The 17854-nt window shown below is 37.2% G+C and overlaps 1 protein-coding gene across 4 annotated transcripts in view; it reads right to left on the bottom strand.

Moving 5' to 3' along the window:
- The window catches only part of HNRNPLL (heterogeneous nuclear ribonucleoprotein L like), a 29961-nt gene extending 12518 nt beyond the window's left edge, over positions 1–17443 (bottom strand). Inside the window, exons 1-7 of one of the 4 annotated variants that reach the window (XM_036334805.1) lie at positions 16937–17442; positions 11955–12073; positions 8527–8764; positions 7143–7228; positions 5850–5946; positions 5689–5761; positions 1250–1321 (exon numbers count right to left, since the gene is read on the bottom strand). In XM_036334805.1, the coding sequence (XP_036190698.1) occupies positions 1250–1321; positions 5689–5761; positions 5850–5946; positions 7143–7228; positions 8527–8764; positions 11955–12073; positions 16937–17119 (868 nt within the window). In that variant the 5' untranslated portion in view covers positions 17120–17442. Of the gene's footprint in view, positions 1–1249; positions 1322–5688; positions 5762–5849; positions 5947–7142; positions 7229–8526; positions 8765–11954; positions 12074–13574; positions 14108–16011; positions 16501–16936 lie in introns of those variants that run through there. The other 3 variants (XM_036334807.1, XM_036334809.1, XM_036334806.1) reach the window with 3 other exon arrangements.
- Positions 17444–17854: the final 411 nt, after the last annotated feature.

Below are 17854 nucleotides of genomic sequence, written 5' to 3'. Positions count from 1 at the left end.
ATGACACAGTTATCTATTCCACAACTCCACTACAGACTTGTGGTTAGCAATTCTTTTGTAACCCTCCATTATGCAAAGCACAGTGGGCTCCTAATAAGTGTTTCGTTACTGCAGGGTCAGAATTATCCAAACGACCACTGTTAACATTTACACTGTCAAAGAAACTAAGACAAATTATCAAGCAACACACTCACTAAATTGTCAGTCCGTAGTAAGATTTTCATTCTATACACCACACTTACTGTTTTGATATAGCATATTGTTTCAATGTCTTCTGCCATAAAGACTACTACAGAAACTTCAACAAACACAAACGTAATAAATTGCTGGAGTTCAAAAAACAACCACAGGGAATAAGCTAAAATTCACAGCTAAGAATGGTCATCAAGCATGTAGGCAATTTGAAAATATTTCAGACAATAGGCAATACCAGGGACTTTTCTATGATAAAGTAATTTCCACTTTCTATTCCAAATAGCACTGGACTTCAACTTTAAACCACAAAATAGGAGTCAATAAAAACTAAAAAATATTTAAAACCACAGAACTTATAACCAGTTAATCTTATCAACAGCAATTCTCAACATCTACTCACAAGAACAATAGCCTGAGAGCTCTCTTTCCTGAGGAAGAAGATTATTCTAGGCTGCATAATCTTAAACTTACCAACATAGCAAACATTAAAACCAAAGAATTTTCTTTTTTAAAAAAAACTAACGAAGTTTTAAAAGAGAAGTTAAATAAAACTAATTTAAAGCCAAAATACCAACTGTAGAACTAAAATAATTAAAGATCTAACCAGAAACATGTTTCCTTTTCAATAAATACCCTTCTTCCTGCCTTTCTTACTCAAAATTCCTCTTTGTTCATAATTGCTAGAATAAAAATACAGTTTACTGAGCAATAATACTTCTTTTTGGTCCTCTAACAAAACCAGAGCCCATTACTAATCAAAACCAAGACAAAACAAAACAAGGTATAATGGTAAAAAATTAAAAATTAAAAAAAAACTTTCGAATCCCCAAATAGTAACTCTCAATTATCTCAAGAATTATATAACATATCAATATTCTAAAAAAAAAAAAAAGATTTTGGACAACTCCTTGGGAATACATTCTAAGGGACCAATCCCATATAAACCAAGTCAAATGAGCAGGAAATATAGAAACAAGAAATGTGCCATTCGTCAGAAATGCAAAAATGCTAACAGTTCATCTATACTACCTTCCTTCTGCCTTGACAAACTTACCATAGCCATCATGTCTAAACGAAGAAGGGTGTTCTCCCAAAATGGCTTGTCTCTGGCGACCCTTTCCTCTATCTGACACAAAAGTAGAAACATGGTTTTAACAATTTTGATCCAAGTACTTAACAGAGTTCTCACATGGGAAAACCCATTCAAAACATCCATTACAATTCATAATAAAAGAAATATCATTCCTGGTTAACTTTAAACATCCATTATATCCATTTTAAATACAAACACCAAAAGTTTAAAGTACTTCTATCTAACAAACTCCACTTAACTTGAAAATATCTTTTTGGCAGATGCCAAATACAATCACACTTTCAAAATTAAGAAGAATGGATACTTTTCAGAAAGTGAATGTACACAATGCTAGAGTTTGACACTGTACAGAAGTTTTTACCAATACATGTCTTTAAAACAAGCTTTAAGTGCAGTACTTTTGAAAGACAGTACCTGAATCATACTATTAGCTTCAACAGCAACACATTTTCAAAGTGGGCTTCTTTCAAGAAGTTCAGCATAAGCCAACAACAACCTGTATTACATGGTTTCACAATCAGTAAACACAGAGTATTTTGTATGTATATACACATATTTACAAACACCTACAGACTTCAGAGCTGGAAATTTGCACATCACTGGCCCAGATTATAGCATGGACTGGTCATTGTGTATAGATCTTAACACCAGGCAGGACTATGAGCACCCCCCAACGTTTAAATATGCCAAGATAAAGCTAACCAAGGGGGCTACATTATTGGATGAGAATACTACAATACTCCTGAAGTATAATTTTTATTTTAGCTACATCTTCAGGGAAGGCATGCCAATGTTCCCAAATCTAATTTGAGGTGTCAATAAAAAGTAAGTTTCTAAAATAGCACTTCCTATGGTTGGTTAGTAAATTTTAAAATTCATTGTACAATACTTTTAGAAAATTTGCTGATCAAATTCTAGTGCCCGGTAAGATTTGTTTAAATGTATCTTAAGAGTCTGGTCATTCTAATCTTTGAAAATTCAAAGAGAGAGAGGCTCTTTATATCATCATAGTCAACTAAACAAATGAGATTTATGGGAGATGAGAAATACTTTAATTTTCACCTCAGTCTAGAGAAATATCATTTTAATTACCTATTCCAAGTTATCACAAGCATTGATAGAGAACTAAGGTCATTTAGTTCCATTTTTATTCAGTGTGTAAATTTTCTTTACATCATCCCAATCAATTGGGACCATCTAGCCCAGGGATGGAGAACATCTGGCCCTCGGGCCACATACGGCCCTCAAAATCATTTGGTCTGCCTCTGCCAAAGCATTAGGCGTGAGTTAATTAAATGTTTGACCAAATATAGCAGGCTAATTTTTACGTTGATAATTCTGTATGGCCCACAAATGATGTTATAAATATCCAAATGGCCCTTGGCAGAGAAAAGGTTCCCTACCCCTGACTAGCCTCTGCTTACCCAAACCAGTAACAAGATACTCACTACTTTCCCTTACATTTTCAGGAACCTAAATCATCAGGAAATTAATTTTTGTATTATATAGAAATTGGTCCTCTATCCATATTCTATCCCATTTGGGGCCTTATTCATTCTTTCTCCAAAAACCCTTCAAGTGCTTCAAAGCTATGATCCCCTCCCACTCCATTTCCCCAAAGTCATTTCTTCTCCAGACTAAACATTCATAGTTCCCTTTTTTCATTAAATCATCATCATTTAAGTCTCACTCCTCTTGAATCAATCCAATCTGCTAATACATTGTGCTAATGTGCCTCTATTTAAGCATGCCACCAACACTAAATACAAATCTAATCTAGAAATTTTCAACCAATATCAGCTTGTTTTCAGGGCTCCGTTTTATTGAGATAGTTAATAGTGTGCTATAAAGGAAAGAGCAGTGGATTGAGAATCAGATCCCCACTTAACCACTAACTTGCAGTATAATCACAGAAACAATCTTCATTCATAAAATGAAGGAGTTAGGATAGGTATAATCTCCAAGTTATCTTTCAGCCAAACATCCTCATTATTAATCATTCTCTTTATTTGAAGCATTCACTACCTAATATAAGGTCACAAAAAATAGAAGAAGTGTGCAGAAGAGTCATACACTGAACACACCAGTCTATAAACAGTGTTTGTAACCTTTCTTGGTTTCATCAGAAATCTGATGGAAGCTGTGGGCCTTCTCCCCCAAAAGATACATATATAGACAAGTTTTGCTTAACATTTCAGAAGGGATTCTCTGGAGTCCAGGCTAAGAATTCTTTACACTGAAATGTAATTTAGGCTGAAAAGGACTTTAAAAATGAGGTTATATTTATAAAAGCGCTTTGTTTTGGTAGAAAAGTTACACTTCAATATCAACTTGAATAGAAGCTAGTCACTACAAAAAAAACTGCTATCGTCTTGCCAGACCACAAAAATTCTTTTCCCTTGAAAGCATAAACAACTAAAATTCTGTTTGACTTCCTTTAATTATACTTCACTATTTAAATATCTACCTTACACATTTCTAAACTTTTCTGACTGCAATTCCCTGCATGAAAAATTAATGTAAGCTGGCTTTGTATAAACTTTTGACCTTTTAAAAGAATAGATGTTAACACTATCAAAATAAGAAGCATGTCTATAAATGTTTTAAGAGACATTAAGAAAAATGTAACCAAAATCACTATTTCAACTAAGTAAAACAACAAACCCTAAGTGTTCAAGAACTGACTATAATTTGACAGAAGTGAGAGATTTCTCATCAACCACTTGTTCTGCTGTTTGAGTACTAAGACTTTGTTTTCCAATACTGTATTCAACTGCACCAAGCCTGTACCAAGCGGATTTCTGTGAGTAGTGAAAAATGTGGGGGTCCAGCCAAAGCTGCATTACAAAACAAATCTTTTTGTAACCCCCTACATAAGGCAAGATAATTTCCTGAAAATTGAGAATTAAAGGGGCCAATCATCCAAAAGTCCTAAATATTTAGAGTCCAAGGACCACTGCATTGTATTTTTTCTTTGGGCAAGAGTACATACTCTATCATAGAGTCCCTACTGCCCAAGATGTTTCGGATGCCATAAAAATTTTTCCTTGTTTATTAAATTTACAGACATACTCATCTTGGTGAGTTTTCCCAACATATGGTTCAAATGCTGATATTGTAGTTGAGATGTAGCCAATATTGCAGCCCCCTTGTTTTTACAAGATCCACATTTTAGTCTGTAATTCCAAAATTGCCACACACTTAGTTGAACAAGTTTACCAGTAAAATCTATGCTCATGAAATCTAGCATTTGTAGATTATAGGTGAAAATGTATCTCAAATGAACTGCTCTTATATTCAGGTTTATCAAGTTTAAAATATATTTTTCTACCTTGAACAGACATGTTACTTTCACCTACATTTGAAATGTCAAAATTTCTAGTTACACAAATTAACATGAGTGATAACTTTAAATTGTTACAAAAAGTAACAACTTATAAACAGCCACTTTACAAAAATCAAACCACACAGAAAATTGTCGTTTACATATCATGCACGTTTTCATTATATGATTCTATTCAATGACCACACTGGAGGGGAAAAAACTTAAGTGCAGCAAGTGTGCACCTTTCTAATCCTTTTATCGTTAATATCTGTGTGGATTGGTTGAGCATTATCAATTCCCAAGACCTGTAGATAAACTGGCCCTGGTATTTGCCAATTAACAATTTGAATCTAAGCTGCAAACAGTTACAGTAATGGGCATTAATATTTACAACATTGTAGGTAACGTCTAGTATCCGTTAGTGTAAAATCTTAAATTCTACAACTGAAACCTTAAGGGAAATCAGACCAATATATACATACAACTTGAATACATGGGCACAGTCTATCATGGTGTTCATCCCATGCAAGTCTGAAGTACTGTTAAGTGTCCTCCTTTAAAAACTTGGGTGATGGTGCATGCAGTATGCAGTCAAGGTGAATTGCAAGTCTGAGTTTTTCAGAGGGCTTTTTGCTGATGCCGATGTTGTGCATGATGAAGTGTAGAGTCAGCCTGCTGGAGTCCTCTATCCTTCTTAATGCCTCGTCCAGCTTGGGGGGAAAGTCCTTTCCATAGAGAAGCAGTGTGCAAGTCTGAAGTTTGTAAGGAATATTCTGAATCAGTTTCCTCTCCTCCAAAGAGAGAGAGCTGCTTGGAGAAATGCAAGTCCTTGAACTGCGGGCGTGCTTGTATGTGTGGGCTCCTTTGTTGAACTAAATATAAATAACTCAGTACATACCAGTAGGGGGCACTAATGTTCAAGGTTATTTTCCAGCATTACATGGCCTTTTGCAACAAAAGCATTCACCAACATTTTCATTTGAATGAACTAGCTCATCTCAGGAAAAAGGAATCTAACTTCATGTAAAATTTTTCAGCAGATGTAATTACATTCTAAAATGCATAAAATACTTACCTCGTCTTCCCAAATATGGTTTAGTGTAGTCCCAACTGTCATTGTCATTCCTAATAACATTTAGACGAGTTGGCTGTTAAGATTAAAAAGAAAGTTCAAATTTAATATATAATACCAAAGCATAAATATTTCTTTGGTGAAGTGTTGAAAAAAATATTTACCCTTGCATATTCAATCTTTAGTGTGCAACATCCAGCATATATATCTGCTCCATTGAGTGCTGCTTTAGCTTTCTGGGCACAAAGGACTGATTCAAACATAAGCTCTATTAAGGAAATCTGGTTTAAGATGTCCAATATTTAATCATTATCCAATCCCTAGAAAAGGACTTAAAAAATTAGAAATAACTCTTTCACTTCTAGAAATGTTTTACCAAATAAAATTTCTAGATGAATTTTAGTAGGAGAATTTAATTTTAATATCAAAGGTACCATTGCAGGGTACATAAGGGTTTAAGAACTATGTTGTACACCTGAAACTAGTATAACATTGTATGCCAACTGTAGTTTAAAAATAAATTTTAAAAATAAATTTTAAAAAAAAGGATCAATGATATTAAAAGTAACATAATACAACCTACCTATCTACATATAAATCCTTCTAAGTTATCAGAAGTACTTTTTAAAATGGAGAGAAGGGAAAGGGGCATGGTCACATTCCCTAGCAAAAGAGAACTCGCTATCTCGAAACAGGCAATATTTTACTCTTAACATTACAAAGAACCAAAATAATACAAAACAAACATTTAATTTTTATATATTTCTGAAAAGGCAGGGTTTTATAATCATGTAACTATCTTCATTTTATTGTTTTTTAAAATTACGTGTCTATAATTTTTTAAAATCTGTAATTCTTTCCAAAAAATAAAATCAAATCACAAAAATGTTAAGAAAAGAAAAAAAAACCTCTCCAGAAGCACCATTAAAGAGTTTGCTATAAAGCCCTAACCTTTCTCTATGCATACATTAGGGTTTTTGGGTTTTTTTTAATATTTTTAAATTGGATTGTACTTTATGTACTATTTTACAACTTGCTCTTTTTATTCAACATATAACAAATTTAACAAAAAAAAATAGTTCTTACATAAACTATGACCATCTAAGATTCAATAAAGAAAGGTAAGAAAGGTTCTATTGATTCTACAATTTTGGTATTTCCAAACGACCTATTTTAAGAAGAGCTTCAGAAAAGTTCATTCAAGATAAATTTTAAAAAGGTAAAAGTGTATATATTATCAGTTATTTTTCCCCCACTAAAAAGGCAAAGCACTGGATTGTTTCATGGTAGCAAGCAAAATTCCCTATGGGTGTGGAAGTTTCATTTTTTAAATCTAAGAAAAAGAGATTGAGAGGGAATAAACACCATTTGCCCAGAAATGATTACATAGGAAAAAATAAGGTCTATGTTACACAGCATTCACACATATCAATAAAAAAATTATAAATAAAGGATATTCAACCATTGCTTGTATCCCATTTCTCTTGAATATAACAATACGTTGCACTTTTCCAACAGGGTTGCATACAGTATATAAAACATCCTAAGAAGGAAAGGAAAAGATTTCTTCACATTTTGTATTTGGAAAAACATTAAAGCTATACACTGATTTCCTTTACTTAAAAAACTAACAAGGGTGGAGACAGGCTGGGAGACGACAATGGGGGGGGAAAAGGGGGCATATGTAATACTTTCAACAATAAAGAATTTTTTAAAACTATCAAGATATCACTTCTATTAATTACTAATTAAACTTTAAAAGTTGTTATATTTTAATAAATCTAAAGTTACTTCCTCACCTACACAATATATCCGCACATTAGAGAAGTTCCAATGAAACACATTTGAACTTGACCTATTTGATCTCTAAATGAATCCTCAATTTTTATTTTCTAAATAGGTGACTAAAATGCTGGCTATACACAATTAATACCAAAACTGTAATCAATTAACTTATTTTTTCCAAATATCACCAAGAAATGTTTCATATTACAATACTGAATTACAGTAATAAATACTTATTAAGTGGTAATAGAATAGCTCAGTATCCATTTTTCAAGGAACAATGGCTATTCAGAAAAGACACAGGGAAGATTATTTATACAGTGTTAGATGGCATTGAACAGGATGCCTGAATCATCTAAGAGAGAATTTAAACACCTTCTTAGGAATAATTCTTCAACTTTCAAGAATTACCATTAGGTTCTAGGGATACAACAATAAACAAATCAGAGTACTTGTACTAGATTACGTTATATTCTTTTTTCCAAAACACCAAATACTGCAAATATATTAGCACTGTCTATTAAGCCTATAAATATTATAAAGATAAATGTCTAATTAAAGTTAAAGCATAAAATACGATTTAAATTTATGTCCCAATATCATATACCCTTACTAGAAATGGTACAAATTAAAGAAATAAGGCCATTTTTTAACAGGTTTTTTATCAAAAAACCTTATAATAATGGCATATGCATCTTACAATATACTATGGGAGTCTGTCATTACCTAGTAGATGCTTGTGAAACATGTGCTGGCATGAGTGAGAGAGAGAATTCTCAGATCATTTCTAAGTCTGTAGAATTTCTTATTAGAAACAGTTAACACTGATGCTTTAATGTTCTTACCTAATAATGACAACTGTGCTTCTGACCTTTTTAGCACCAGTGCTCACCATTTCTTTGTTCATTAAGCTTAATAGTCAAAATTAATTTAATAATTCTAAAGACAACCACTATTTTTAAATATTTAGATGGCAGTAAAGAAAACTATGTTAGTCGTTCTAACGGAAAAGTCCAAATCACTTTTGATTTAGTTTGGCATATTAAAAATCCATACCACTGTAATTGGATAAAGAGGATTCTGAATTGATAATAGAAGAACTTTGTTGCCTCCTGATGGATCATCAGTATTTCCTGGCCGAGTGATCCTTTTGCTTGTAGAATAGTTGAAAAAAGCCTGTTGACCAGCAATGTACACAGGTTCATCCGCAGCAAATGTCACACATTCTTTGGCACTATCTATGTTCTCAAATTCCACGAGAGCCTGCCGTTTAAATGGCATCATCATCACATAGCTGGAAAGAGATTGGGAGGGAATACCCAAATACAGTAAGTTCAATTAACATTATTTATTTTCAATCAAGTAAAAGCAGACTTTAATAAATTATTATCTACTGATTTTTCCAAATAACTGCACACACTTATAATTGACTATACTTTCACTTATCTTACTAAAAACAGAGAACAGATAAAAAACAATGGCAAACTGACCAAATTTCTTCCCTAAATCTCACCCAAAGTATTTTTAAATATTAAAGAATGTGAAAAGATATTTATTAGAATATCACACATATTTTAAGAATACACTTAACTCTCTGGCACATAATTTTTTTTAAATCTTTAAAAAGCATTAATATGAGGAAGATCGAAAGACCAAAGAGAGAAAAAAATAACCAAAATGGCTAAGGGACATAGTGGGTTCTTTCAACTTACAGCTCAAGACATGTTTACTAAATTTTAAATGAAAACAGGGAGAGGCAGAAGATTTACTATACAAATTAGATCTCAAAAGTTCTGTTACAAAATTTTAAATTGATCACTATCTAGCATCCTCTCCTTTACTGGGAGTGGGGAAGGGAGAAAGAGAGACTCAGCATATATTTTTAAATATTCTTTTGATTATAATACACAAATACATTATAAAATAAAGACAAATAAAAAATATAGCAATTTTATTATCCTGACATAATCATTCTCAACATCTTGCTATAGTTTCTCTTGAACTTCCTTCCTATGCATTTAACTTTTAGGTATAAACTTAGCAAATATTGAACTTGATGATTCACCCTTTTAGTATGAGCAGTTTCTGTATAATCTTTATAATTATACATCACAAAATAAACAAACAAATAGGAAAAGGTTCTATAAATACATTTTGAAGCAAAACACCTGCTTTTCACTGGAGACTATTCGAGGTTCCTTCAGCTTCAATAGCAGTTACTTATTCAATATCATTTCATACAATTGAAACTCCTATTATTCATATTTATGTCAATTAAGCTCTTAACTATACACTAATTTGTTCCAATTATTTCACAACTTTTCTATCCACATAACTACCAATCTTGAGGGCAGAACAATGTACTATGCACATTAACTGAATAACATCCATACATGGAACACTTTACCCTGGACAAAGTATCAAACAGTACAGAGTCTAAAAAAAGAACAGGCGCCCTAACTGGTTTGGCTCAGTGGATAGAGCATCGGCCTGTAGACTGAAGGGTCCCAGGTTCGATTCCGGTCAAGGCATATACCTTGGTTGTGGGCACATCCCCAGTAGGTGGAGGTGTGCAGGAGGCAGCTGATTGAAGTTTCTCTCTCTTTGATGTTTCTAATTCTCTATCCCTTTCCTTCCACTCTGTAAAAAAATCAATAAAATATATTTAAAAATAAATAAATAAATAAAAAAGAACAGGCTACCCAAAAGTAACTCAAATTACTGACCAACTTAAACACATAGGTCTACTTCTTTAATCCCAGCATTCAGGTCATGGTCATAAATAACATAAAAGTTTCCATCTGTATTTTCCCATCAACATGTTTTTCCCACATAGCTTTAATATTTCTTGGCTATAAGAAAATAACTTTAAAAGCCCTAAATATATAAGAACAGAAGAAAAATAAACCAGAAATAACCATCTCTTTATAACTCCATGGGACAATGCACTACTTAGAAGGTCCTTATAGTGAATGGAGTTAGTCTGGTGCCAACACCCAAGCCTAAAAAAGGTCAAAGGAGTCTGCTTCAATACATAACTCTTCAGACAGACTATCTTCCAAGATCTACTCTATATGACTAAGAAGTGATATGGTAATCTTAGTAATAATTCAATAAATGGGCTTTCTTATGCCCATGTGAATTCCCAATTTGTACCTCCAAGGATAAACATTATGTGTGTTAGTGATTTCTGAGGTATGTAAGTTGAGGATAATAGGTTTGCCAAGTTATCTACCTCTCAATGAAGTCACCAAAGAAATTAATTAAAAAGATGTCATGATAGAAGTTATCACCTAAAACTACTACTCCTTTGAAGCAATTATTCCTTTCTGTTGGATATCTCTAATCACTCCCTCACCATCTATTTATGTATTATCCTTTCAATACTCAAAAACTCCATATAAATATTTATAAAATTGAAGCAACCAAGCCATCTCAGCAAATATATTGAAATGTCTCTCCTGTTTATCTATTTTGACTTAGTCTGTGTCACTGAGGCCTACAACAAAACTCCAAACATATTCATCAAGGAAAAAAATAATAAAAATCAACTCTAGATTATCCATGCTAAGAAGAGAGCAATAACCAAACATACTCCAAAAATAATTTAGGAAGAATTTTTAAGTGTCTACTTTTGGTAGCAGTTTCACTTTTCTAATTATGTTTTCACTTAAGTCAATATTCATAAGCACACACCAGCTGTGTGAACATGGAAGACAAGCTAGGATAAAACACTGACTGCTCATGACCTGCAAAAGAACTCACCACAGCATGTAACTAAGCAAATAATGCCTACCTTTCATCTACACACTTTTAGTTGCCAGTTCCTAAATATTCCAAAATAATATTTTAATCAGTATTTAAGCCCTGGCCAATGATGCTAAGTGGTCAGAGCATCAACGCTCGCACCAAAGGGTCTTGGGCTCGATTCCTGGTCAAGGGCACAAACCTGGGTTGCAGGTTTCATTCCTGGCTCTTGTTCGGGTGTAGCTCTTGTCAGGGTGCGTGTGGGAGGCAAGCAATTGATGTGTCTCTTTCACATCAATGTTGCTTTCTCTCTCCTCCTCCCCCTCCCACCCTCCCTTCCACTCTCTCTAAAAAGATTGGTGGGGGGAAAAGAAAGGAAAAAAAAAGATAAAAAAAGACAAAGATTGGTGGAAAAAATATCCTTGGGTGAGGATTTTTTTAAAAAAATCAGTATTTATGTAATCAACTCATTGGTTTAAAGCAGTGTTTAAGAAGGAAGGAATCATGGACTCATCTGAAAATCAGATGAAAGAAGCAATAATCAATTTACATATACAACCTAGTTGGGAAATAAGAGGTGATCTGATCAAGGCCACAAAAATACATCCATGCAACATCCCGTAAAGGTTAAAAACAAGATTCCAAAGAAATTAAGTGATAACATCAAGGCAGTAGCAACCCAGCTGCTGGTTCTCCCATACTGTTTTCAATCTGCATGAAGTCCCTATTGTCCTTACCATATTGTCCCAAATTTTTCCAGAGCCTCCACGAGGTCCGCTTCCACCACAGATTCACAGAGTCCTCGAACATGGACAACGGGTGAAACAGAAACTTTATGATGACTTCCACCTGCCTCCTAGCAAGAGAAAATAATTTGTAATTAAAAACTTAAAAAACCCAAATTATATCTCTTAGTACATTCAACTTTGTCTTAAAAAACAAACATTTTTTTTTTAAAGTTGCGGTGAAGCCCTAGGGGAGGAAGCATGATGGAGAGGGTCAATGGGAGGGTTTGAAAAGGGGGACTTGTGTAATACTTTCAATAAAGACAAATTTAAAAAAAACACACACACACATTTGCAAAAGGACCTAAAAGTAAAATCACCAATGAAATGTCTGGCATGAATATTTTTATTTCTTAAAAGGGAACATTCTTTCTCAATAAGAAGTAAAAATTAAGTTATTTAATAACTTACTTCAACTTCAAGAAACGCTCAGAAAAAAACTTCAGCAGATAACACAGAGAATACTAAGATTGAAAATATTTTATATTCATAATTTCATAATTTTACCCCCATAAAATCAAATTCTCAAGAAGTCCAAATGAACAAAAAGTCCCAATTTAAAACTTTTCTTTAATATAAAGATTATATACTTTATTTTTTCTGTAATATAGATTTATATAATCTTTTGTCCTTATTTTTAATTGGTTACCTAATCCCACTACAACTTGAAGTTACTCAGCAGTACACGTGACAACTTAAGTTTATACAAAGTACCATCTTTGTTGAACAAGGAGTTCTCAGAATCACCAGCCTTCGGGGCTTCTATGGAATACTCTGCATCTTTTAGTATGCCCAGCAGGAAGTTTTAAAATGTTAAGTATATGGTCTTAAAACTTATTTTAAAAGGGACTATGTAAGAGAGTTATTTTTAAAATTAAAATAGTTCTCATTTACTTACTCAAGTTTTATTAAGACAAAGATTTATATTTACAGGTAGCCGCTGGGCACCTCTCTTGCATCACTTCAGAAATTATTTCCATATACAATTCACTCATATATATATACAGGTATATATGGATATATAGTACAGAGATAGCCCAAACATCTATTAAATGAAAGGTTTCTTTGTCCTCCAAACAGACTAATCTAAAAGCACTATAAAACTTAAGAATCATTTAAAGAAAATTAAATCCCTTTATGGCTATTTTCAAAGACTTGCCAATTTTTTTCATTATAAAGACTAGAAAAATAGACTTATGCCCTGCCAATCAAATATTATGTCAGAGTTAAAAAAAAAAAACTGATTTAAATATGTAAAGTAACCATGGGACAATGCTATATGATTGGTACAGCCAACAAACAATTTCAGTCCTTTGCAAATATTAATTCAATCCTTGAAATTGCTTTTGAATTGCTTAGTTTAGTCTTTTCTATGCTATCAAGGACAAACTTGAGTAACACCAATCTTAAGTGCTAATTTTGACAACTGGAGGTTGAAGACCAAGTTCTATTAAATAATAGAGATGGGAAGCTTCCATGTAAGAGGAATAAACAGGACGCATTAACATCTCTTCATACAGAAGAGCAGCAATTTAACTGTAAATTCACAAAGGCCAGGCACAACGTCCTTACGCTTTTTGTTTTCCCAACATCCCCATGCACATTTGGTCAGGAGCCACTCAACCGTCTCTTCCGGCCTATGATAGGATTAAGAAAGACCAACCTCAAATTCAGTAATTCATCCCCCAACCAGACACACAGACCCACTGCCAAGTGATTATCTAGTCTAGCCTCTCCTTAAATGACAGGAAACACACTACCTGGAGAGACAACCCCTTATACTTCAGAAAAGTCTTCATAAGATTGCATCCATTTCTGTCTCCCTGTAGTGTCCTATCCAAAATGGCTTCTGGAGTCAGATCAGCTTTTGAATCTTTGGACACTTACTGGCTCAGTGACCTTAGCCTAGTTACTTAATTTTTCTCAGTTTGACTTAAAAAAAAAACAAAAAAAGAACAGTATCCTCACCATGTAAGATGTTGGCACTCTTACCCTTATCTACATTTCCCTCTTCTACATGAGAGCCTTCAATTACTTTTAATGGTTAAATCACACCGCTAAGTTTACCCTTCAGGATAAATGTCCCTCCAGTTTCTCCTATCATTCCTCTTATGATGTGATTTTTTTTAAATATATTTTTATTTTATTTCTGAGAGGAGAGGAGAGGGAGAGATACAAACATCAATGAGAATCCTTGATCAGCTGCCTCCTGCTGGGATGGAGCCCACAACCCGGGCATGTGCCCTCACTGGGAATCGGACAGTGACCTCCTGGTTCATAGGTTGACGCTAACCACTGAGCCCGCTGGCCGGGCTTAAGATGTGATTTTTAAGTGCCCTCTCCATTCTGGCAATCTTTCTCTGGATACTTAGGAATTTATCAATGTAGTATCAAGAAAGGAGTACAGCATTTCCAGATATTCAAGATTATCCCTTCTTTGACTTTTAAAGACTTTATATAGACCAAGAACAAACTAGTTTTAAGGTGCAGCTGCAAATATTTTTTAACTCATACTATGCTTAGAGTTTATATTTTTTCTTAAACAATCACATCTCTTTACTTGGTCTTTTTCTTTTATAAAAAGAAACAATACAGCAGACCCAAAATATGAGAACTGCTTTAATTTTCCTATCCAAAGTTTTTAGGTATATTTGATCACCTAAAAATTAAAAAGAAAAGCCATGTGATTCGAATTGCTTTTTAAAATAACCTTTTTTTTTTTTTCCTCATGTACTACAAATCCTTTGGTTTTGCCTACCCCGACTCCCCACCACCACCCCCTTCTGGTAAAACACACAAAAAAGAAAAAAACTTCTTCCAATTCACATTATTATATTGATATTCTCAATCAGTCATGCCTCCCCAACTTCAGAAATAGCACAATGATTAGTTGTGGGAATGAAGTAAGAGACTAAAAAAAAAAAGTTGATCAGGAGACAAACATGGGCATTGGGGAAAAGAGAATGTTCTCTGTATTTGCTAGTTATAAGATAGAGCTGAAACAGGGAAAGAGACAGAATCGAGTCTCTATGACATCATCTAAATCCCTGAGTCCAGCCATGCCTGAAAGTAGCGCCACAAGTTGGCTTTCCCAGTTACAAGGGCCAATAAATTCCCTACCCCTGACCTCTTTTTGTTTTGCTTAAGTTCATCCCAGTTGCTGTGTCTGTAACTGCGAGCTTTGAAAGTTACATTCAATTCCACAGAGGAAAAAGGAAAGCACTGATGATGTAATTTCACTGACTTGCCAGTGTTGTGTCACTGAGAACTGCACCTGCCACATACATGGTAGGGGCTCAAGCATTTCTTAATGAGTTAAGAGATCACAGTGATCATAATCCAACCATCCCGTGCGATCGGTAGCAACCTGAGTTCCACAGCCAAGGCACATGCCTTGCTTGGGCTGCCGCTTCTATTAACAGCTCTTTTCACTTGGTACTACCACGAAGAAATAAAGCCAAAAGATAGTAATACCTACTGCTTTTCATTTCTTTCCCAAAACTAGGCCTGAAAGTCATTTACTGTAGCAGTTTATCTGAAGATTTCACTGCTCCAGAGCACACATCTTTGAATGTTTTATTCCACACAGTGTAGTTACTATGCTCACTGACACGGTCTCTAAGCTTTTCCTGTGGGAGCCACGCTAACGAAGTGACTTCATCCATCTCCCATCCCATATTCACCCAGTAAATCACCATAATATGCCTATCATCACTGTAATTTAGATCATTAAAGTGTATTAATGTATCTTAAATTCAAACTAGATTCTCTACATAATATATATTCCTTTCTTTGGAAACCCTAGGATTTACATTTTTATCTTGGCATTTTGCCATCTTGCAAATCTATTTAATAAAAAGTGAGGAATAAATGTTCATCTCATCAGCAAACAAACCACTTGGACTATCTTTAATTTCCTGTTACTCACTAGCAGAACAGAGTAAGGGGGAGGGGAGGGCAAAAACAAGGGGGAAAAAGACTAAAAAGAAACAATGAAAAATAAAATCACCATTAAAACGTGTTAAATGTTTACAGAACATCTAGGTCATTAAGATAGCTTATGCACCAAAAGGGGGCAAAAACCATTCCTTGGCTCGTTTCCTTCAAGTCTCCATCCAACCGAAGCTGAGTTACCATTTGCTACGGATAAAACCGTGTTCACCTTCCTTATGCCTCCAGCGATGTTTGATGAGAGAAAACAAGAATCCAGGAGCGTGTGTCTACTGAGGTACAAACGGTCAATGAAGGAGGGAGGTGGTTTTAAGATTTGTTTTACTTGAAAGTAAAGGGATGTCCTAACACCCACCGATGCATTTTTTTTTTTAACCGAAGAGCTAAAAACTGTACTCGGCAATAATCATAACACTGGGCAGAGCCGAGCCTGCACGCCATACCTGCCAAGAGCCAACATGTTTGATTGAAACCTTCAGGGGAACGAGGGTACGAGCGCCAGAGCCTAACTCGCCATTTGGACCGGCTCTCCTCCGGCCCCGGGCGCGCAGACGCCACGCGACCCCGCGACCGTGACCGGCGCGCGGATGCTGCGGGCGGAGGGGCTGCAAGGACCGAGGGGGTCGTTCGGCCGCTGGCCCGCAGCCGGGAGAGTTCAACTAACAAAGAGCTCCGCGCGCACCGAGGCCCCCTCCCCGAGCGGAAGCAACGCCTCCCCGCCGCCCCTCCCGGACCCTCTCCAAGTTCAGGGCCGGCAGCCGCCTCGCGCCCGGGCCTGCGGCCAGGCCGGGGCCGCAATCGGGAGGCGGAAAACGGGGAAGGCCGGTCCTAAAAGCCCCCGAAGGGGCGAGTCGGCGCCTCGGTCATCGCAGCGGCGAAGGGAAACAGCGCGCAGGAGGCCCAGAGCCCGTCCCCGCCACCGGGCCCTGCTTCCCGGGGAGCCGCCAGGCACGGCGGGCGGACGGGGCGCCGCGCTTTGTTACCGGCTGCGAGAAGCTCCGGCCGCCGCCATCGCCCCCGCCCCGGGGCGTCGCTTCCCGGCGGTTCTCGCCTTCCTCGGCCGAGTAGTCGATCTCCCCCTCCTCGGTCTTGAGGCGCTTGGCCTGGCTCTCGTACTCCCGATCCTCCTCGTACGTCTCCCGGGGGGAGGAGGAGGAGGAGGACATGGCGACGGCCGGAGGGACCGGCGGGCAGGCGGGCGGGGGTGGCGGCGTGGTGCGGGCCTCGGGCCGCCGGTCAGTCCCCGCGCGGGCAGCGCGTCTGCGGCCGGGTGTGCGCGGCCGGGCCGTCCACTGGGGCGGCGCGCCCAGGAGCCGGTGGCTACGGAGAGCGCCCGGGGAGGAGGCTCCCGAGCGGCCGCTCCCTTGTGTTAAGGAGCCAACATTCGGCCTCACCCCACTCCGCCGTCTCCGTCCCACCCCGAGGGAGCGAATCTAAGGATGGGACGCGACCGTGGCTTCCGGTCTTCCCTCCTCCCCGGATCCGCTGCCCGCCGCCCAGGCTCAGCCTCCGCCCCCGCCCCCGCCTCCGCCTGCGCTGTCGCCGCGCAGGATGGAATCCAGCCGCAGCCCGCGGGAAGCGCCCCCCACAACCTTTGTCTCCTTCCCTATTGGCAGGTGGAAAAGCCGACCAGGCTTCCCATTGGCTACACGGACTGTTCGTCAAAAGCCCCCACGGCCCGCCCTCGCCTTCCCGGTTCCTTCCCAACTCGACGCCGGCCGGGGAGTCCTGACCGCGCAACGCTCGCCGCGCGCCTGCTGGGAGCGGTTGCAGCCACCGGGCGGTTGGCGCTGTTAGGCTTAACCTGAGGCTGCACGGGCGGGGAGGCGAACAAAGGTGTTCGGGCTGCGGGTGTTAACCGCCCTCATTTAAATGCTTGTATTTGTCATGAAAAAGAAGGG

This window comes from Myotis myotis, unplaced genomic scaffold (genome assembly GCF_014108235.1).
Source record: "Myotis myotis isolate mMyoMyo1 unplaced genomic scaffold, mMyoMyo1.p scaffold_m19_p_14, whole genome shotgun sequence".
NCBI classification, from domain to species: domain Eukaryota; kingdom Metazoa; phylum Chordata; class Mammalia; order Chiroptera; family Vespertilionidae; genus Myotis; species Myotis myotis.
This window is presented reverse-complemented; position numbering and strand designations above follow the sequence as displayed.